General features: G+C 40.7%; 1 protein-coding gene across 2 annotated transcripts; it reads left to right on the top strand.

Annotated features, from left to right (window-relative positions):
* Positions 1 to 1,183: 1,183 nt before the first annotated feature.
* Positions 1,184 to 6,141, top strand: LOC311267934 (proline-rich protein 29-like). 2 transcript variants are annotated; one of them, XM_084371206.1, is made up of 6 exons: positions 1,184 to 1,278; positions 1,595 to 1,694; positions 4,041 to 4,156; positions 4,627 to 4,796; positions 5,951 to 6,024; positions 6,094 to 6,141. In XM_084371206.1, the coding sequence occupies exons 1-6, from the start codon at positions 1,210 to 1,212 to the stop codon at positions 6,111 to 6,113; spliced, it is 549 nt and encodes a 182-aa protein (XP_084227332.1). In that variant the 5' UTR covers positions 1,184 to 1,209; the 3' UTR covers positions 6,114 to 6,141. The 2 variants fall into 2 exon arrangements, with proteins under 2 accessions (XP_084227332.1, XP_084227331.1); XM_084371205.1 differs by having other exon boundaries at positions 5,951 to 6,137.
* Positions 6,142 to 6,533: the final 392 nt, after the last annotated feature.

Raw genomic sequence — 6,533 nt, forward strand, 5'->3', positions numbered from 1 at the left:
GTGTGTGTGTGTTGATGGACACTAATGTCCAGCAATGAAAATGGCACCTCTCAGTAGGAAAACTTACGTGCAGTGGTGCATCAGCTCCAGCGACAGAGCACAAAACTAATTGGTTGTTAATTAGTTGTTGACTCATACAGTTGCGTCAGTGAAGTCTGAACCCATTTCAGACAATAACAGTTTCCACTGAGTAACTTCTTCAAAACTGTTCAGCTTCCCTTACCTAACAACAGTTAGCATTATAATATGTATCAGTGTTATCTTTAAAGTATCTTTTATTTCTTTTTCGTAGCATTAACCACTATACCATGACAGTAAGCCTGTGTCAAAGCAATGAATCAAACATTTCTTCAACACGCTTCAACATACTTTATTGTTTTACCATTTTGTATAAAGTAATTCCAAGTGCACAATAATGAAATAAAGTCATTCAGTCATGCAATAAAAAACTATACAAATCCACTACATAGGAGAGCTACAGATACAGAAAAGTGATAATGGCAACCCTCTCTACTTCATTTTGCCATAACATTTTATCCTTGCGACTGGACTGGTAAATACACAGAGTTTTGGTGATGGTTGAGTTTGAGCAAAAGGACAGATAATGAATCATGGAAGATGTGGTCACTGAATGCATTTATGTTAAAGCAATAAAAACTGATGCAGAGTTTAAATAGTTTTTAAATGGTGAACTGAAGCGAACTGAGAAATGTGAGTTGCAATCGTAAAAGCAAAATGTAATATTTAGTCCGGCTATCAAGGTTTTAATTCAAATGAAACTGTATTTTTACTTTGACATTTACATAAGAGGAAAAAAAGTTTTCATCAGCGTCATAAAAAATTAATTGCATCCACACTGTTTAAAATAGTAAAGTATAAAACGAGTGGGTGGAAACTGTGATAGGCATTCTAATATAGTTTTGGTTCTTTGAGTTACCAGCTGCTCTGCTTTGGCTTCCCAAGTGAGCTTAATTACACAAAGAGCCTGCAAACTGCAGGTCAATGCAGTGATCACAGACGGAGGCAGTGTGTGTGCGTGTGTGTGTGTGTGTGTGTGTACGTGTTGTGTGGGTGAGCATGTGTGCATATGGGTGTGCAGAGTGTTTTGGCACCTTGGCAACCTGCTACTGTGTGCCTCTGCATCTCAGCAAACAGGTTAGAATTACATACTGAGCATCGTGTAAATAATATCAGCTGAGGCTCCCACATATGGCGTGGACAGAAGATATTTATCCACACTTTGCGCCGAATGAGCCGCGTGCTTTTCAGATATTGCCTGTAAGTGTGAATTCATTTAACTCTTTCTCTTCTAAAGCTCTTTATCTTAGCAACAACCAACCGACCGCTCTCTGTGTGGCTCAAACACCAGACAACAAAAGCTATCTCTTATCTTGCGTCATAATATAATCATTTCTAATGTTAGAAGAAGTGATGTTTTTAATATTGTTTGCATATGAGAAGACAATCATTCGATTTCTTCCCCCTTCCTGTGGAGTGGCGCTTCACCTTCTGTACAGGTAGATCCTGCAGTTTATTCTCAGCCACTGCGCCTCCAGGCAGAGAGCCTCATTACGGTCCCATCTCTTCTCCCCAGGCTCCTCAGCAGCCCCCCACGATCCTGCAGCAGCTCCCAGCGACCGTGATGCCTCCTGGCTCCACTGCTTCCATTAGACCTGGTGGTCATGTCAAGGAGGGTATGGCAGATTGTCACCACACACAAACTAAATCTCACGATTTCACACTCACAGCTGTTCATGCCTGTCTGTCACATTAGCAGCCCGCTAGCATGCACTCAGATATATTATTTATGGTCTCCTCTTGAGCTTGGACAATTGCAGAAAATGTATGTGCATGGGTTTATGTGTCAGAGTGTGTTAAGTTCATGTTCATGCTCTGCATAGGGTTGTTTTTTTTTACCAGCTGTGTTGATCATTCAATTACTCAAATCCAGTTTTGTAAGTCAGTGACATCAATTCACAGATGTAAAGGTTAAAAACTGTCAGTTGTTTCTCTGCACTTATAATGGCTTACTAAGTACTGTGGCACTTGAGTTTAATCTGAGCTCATTTAACGGTCCAGTGTGTTGGATTTAGGGGAAAATGGAGTGAAATATTCATAATTATGCAGTTATTAGTCATATTCCCCTGAAACTGAGAATTGCTGTGTTTTTGTTACTTCTGAATGAATCTACAGAGGGAGTGATTCCTTTGCCATGGAGTTCGATATGTTGCACCAACGTGTTTCTCTGGTATCCAAGAACAGACAAACCAAACACTAGCTTTAGAAAGGGGCCGTCATCTTTCACCTGTTTAGCTGCCACAATAGGGGAGGGTGACCAACCTCACCACTAGATGCCACTAAATCCTGCGCACTGGACCTTTGAAGTCAAACTTCCGCTTTGGAACATACACTTTACCTTTTTTTGCAGATATATTTTGCTTTTCAGTTTTAATTTGTGTGAATGCAATGATTTACAAATCCTTTTCAAACTACGTATATTCAATTTAATGCAGTACAAGGACAAGATGTTTAATGTTCAAATAAACTTTATTGTTTTTATTATTGTTATTATTATGAATTTGAGTCATTTACAAGCAAAACATGGGACGAGGTTCATTTCCTTATGAGCAAATAAAAGGAATTTCAGAAGTTCACTGTCTTCAAAGAATCCAGGGAAATCTCTGAACCCGAGGGACTGAAAACCAACACTCAGGCTGCACTACATTAAAACCAACATAATCGTCTAAATTATATTAATATGTGGGTTTTAGAGAACACATCAGAAAACCATTGTGAGTAAACACATCCATAAATGCAAGATAAGATTCTACCATTCAAAGTGAAAGCTATATCATCGACAAAATCCAGAAACTCTGCTGACTTCAATGAGCCCAAGGTTGTCTGAGATGGACTGACGCCAAGTTGAAACGTGTGCTATGGTGTGATGAGTTCACATTCAAATTGTTTTTAGAAACCACGGACATTGTGTCCGCGGGGCTAAAGAGGAAAAGGACCATCCAGGTTGTTACCAGCGCAAAGTTCAAAAGACAGCATCTGTGACGGTGTGGGGGTGTGTTAGTGCCTATGGCATGGATAACGTGCACATCTGTGAAGGCAACACTGATGCCAAAAGGTACAAGCAGGTTTTGGAGCAACATGCTGCCAGCCAGACAAGGTCTTTTTCACAAACATCCCTGCTTGAAATGCCAAGCAACATCCTGCAGGTGTTAGAGCAGGGTGGCTCCGTAGTAAAAGGCTACTAAACTGGCCTGCCTGTAGTCCAGACCTGCTTCCACTGAAAGTGTGTGATGCATCGTGAAGTGCAAAATACAACAACGGAGACCCCACTGAGCAACTACCACCTTCGACAATTGGTGTCCTCAGTTCCCAAACACATACTGAGTGTTGTAAAAAGAAGAGTTGATATAACACAGTGGTAAACAGGCCCCTGGTTCCAACTTTTTGGGAGCGTGTTGCAGGCAACACATTCAGAATGAGTGTTAGTTAGTGTTATTAGTCTAAAGGTTAAATATTCTGTCTCTGTTCTGTATTCAATTGAAAATAAGTTGGAAATGATTTGCATTCTGTTTATATTTATGTGTTACACATCATTATGTCTTCATCTGTTAACCAGGGTTGTATTACGTCAAACAATAGTCAGCCACATAAAGTTTTCAAATGACAGATTTATAGTAACTTGAACTGACTGCTCTAAATCTTGGTCAGAAAGCGTATTTATATTGCTGGGAAGGAGTTTAATAATTTAGCGAGGTGAGCCATTGCCGAACAAATGTTGACTGACAAGGAGGAAAGAAAATTGAGTTTGGCACCTCACATTCACCACCTGGGTTTGACACAATGTGGGTTAATCACCTAGCCACCCTGAGGGAAGAGGACAGAATAGCAGGCAGATACGTAAGAAAATCAGAGGTCCCTCACACAGTGCTGATGGTGCTTTGTCTGTCTCTCTCTCTCTCTCTCTCTCTCTCTCTCTCTCTCTGTGTGGTTGTGTGGGTGGGTGTAATACTCTCAATATGCAGACCTTGTAGAGCTGATGATGATCCAGAATGTCCAGATGCACCAGATCATCATGAATAACATGACCATGTCAGCTCTCAACTCGTTCGGATACTCCAGCCCTCCGTCGGGCCATGCGGTGGGCACCAGACACGGCTCAGGATTCACTCAGTTAATAGATTGAGTCGAATTTGATTAAAATGGATCATACATTTTAAACTGGAATTAAAAATAAATTATGAAATGTAATATGAAACTGAGTTTGAGTGAATTAACCCTATAATGGTATAATAAAATGCAGAGAAAAGTTTCCCTCCAGCACGCTGTTGGACTGTGTTAAAGGTGCAATATGTAAGTTTTGGCATCTTGCCGAATTTATACTCAAAATAACTAGGGGGCAGCATATCACCAGAATATTTATTTATTGGGATTTGAGGGTCCTGTAAGGCATGTTAATTTCCTCAGTCAATCTAACGTGTGGTAATATGATAAAACAAGTAAATAAGGACGTTTTTTTCTTTTCATTTCTTGCAGTGTCACGTTACTGAACGAAAACGTAAGCGCTGAAAACGTATAAAGCTGGACTGTTTTTCTCCTTCACTGTGGCAGGCTCATAGAGATCTGGTTATACTTCAGGAGAATGAGCCTGACCCGGAGATATACCACCACTACTACCAGCCTGCCCCGGACCTGTTCTACCCTGCGTGGCTCCTGCCTCCGGCCACACTGATCCACCAAGACCCCAACAAACCCCCCTCTTCTCCACCTCACAGAGACAGGTGATCAGCTCCTCTACGTCCACTGCATTTCATAAGACACACATCAACTGTCAGATGAAGTAAAAAGTCAGCTGCACACAACACTAAATCATATTAATTTTGTATCAAATCATCACCAGCTGCCAGAGTGAGATCTTTTCATAACAGGCACCAGAATTTAATTTGGGCAGCCAGCAAATCTATGAGATTTCAATCAATTACAAGGGGAAGGACGCGGTCTGTGCAGGGGCTCCACTGTTTGAGGCAGATTCAGAAAATCATTTCTATCTCAAACCCACTCATTCTTTGAAGACAAAGCGTGTTAATTTCTGACCTTACTTTAAGTTAATTGGTGTGTTAATTGGAGCGCTTTCACATTAGATGAGCTTCCAGGTTAATGGTTTTAGGAGGACAGTCTTTTACTAATTTATCCTCTTGAGGAAACTAATGTTACGAGTAATGAGCAATTGCAGTTGAATATTTGAGAGCAATATTAGCCAAACCTTAAAGATCCCCTCAACACGTGGATCCTTGATGTGCCCCCTATTTCTTCTCCCTTGTTAAAAACCCCAGAATATATGAATTTGCAAATATTTTTAATTTCACAAGTTTAACTGCTGGACGCAGGATGACCTCTTTATAGGTTTTTAGTGAGCACAGACAAAACTTTCACCAATGAATGTAAAACCTTCTAGTGTAAAACTCTGCACATAAATTCTTCTACAAGCTCAAATGTTCAACTGCAGTAAGAAGAAGAAAAACACATTTTGACTGGAGGAGGACTTTAAGTTAAAGGTAACACCTCCTATAACTTTAGGGGGAGGATGGGAGGACGTGCATCATGTCTACCAAGCTGTGCTTGAACAACTTGTTCTCACCTTTTAGAAACTGTCAGCACTATCGGAAAAGAAAAAGGAGCTAGACAGAGAAGACTTGTGCATATAGCCTTCAAAATCACAGCAACTAACTCTTTTCTTGCACAGAAATTTACGAGACCTGAATGGACCTTTCCATCTCCAGAAAACAATTATTCAAAATCGCTTCAGAAGCTGCATTCTTAATAAATACCGATACCACTACATTTTTATGCCCTTTCTTAAAATAATTCCTCTTTAATTCCAGTTAGTGAAAAACATCCGAGAGATGTAAACCACTGAAAATGTTTGTGTGATCAGGCCTGCTGTCCCTCCTCCTCCTCCCCCGCCCAACACCACTGGGACTGTGGGAGCCGACGTCACACCCGCAGCAGGTAAAACCAACTACACATCAACACCCAGCGAGCAGCCGATTAACACAGTCTGCTCCCGTGATGTCATAGGTGCCCCCGAAACAGGGTGACAGGAGAGGCGACAAGCAGCAAGCTTCACGGTAATTATGAGAAGAGTACTGATTGGAGATGCTGCTAATGATTATGGTGCTGTTGATTGTGAATGGCTTAAAAGACGAGTTCATCAGTGCTTCAGATTGGTGTGATGTTTTATCTTTCTTTTATAGAGAGTGGAGCTGAGACAGACGCAGAGAAGAAGAGCGAGGGATCATTCATTCACAATGTGTTTAAAATGAGCACTGCTAGGGAAGAAGAAACAATCTGAAAAATCTGATCTTTTATATAGAATGAACAAATACGTCATAGCCCTAAACATTTATTTTGTTCAAACCTACATTACCCAAATCATCCAGCAGGGAGCAGCAACAGATGTTAAGTGGTACAGCAAATAGACCTCAGCCTGTACATACAGAATGTACATATTTATACAA

Source organism: Pagrus pagrus, assembly GCF_965226575.1.
Source record: "Pagrus pagrus genome assembly, chromosome: 13".
Taxonomy (NCBI): Eukaryota; Metazoa; Chordata; class Actinopteri; order Spariformes; family Sparidae; genus Pagrus; species Pagrus pagrus.

Excerpts from the sequence above, each read along its gene's own strand:
- LOC311267934 (XM_084371205.1), top strand. The coding sequence starts at position 1,210 with ATGGCGTGGACAGAAGATATTTATCCACACTTTGCGCCGAATGAGCCG. Across the intron at positions 1,695-4,040 it reads TGGTGGTCATGTCAAGGAGG|ACCTTGTAGAGCTGATGATG; the intron begins GTATGGCAGATT and ends CTCAATATGCAG. Across the intron at positions 4,797-5,950 it reads TCTCCACCTCACAGAGACAG|GCCTGCTGTCCCTCCTCCTC; the intron begins GTGATCAGCTCC and ends TTGTGTGATCAG.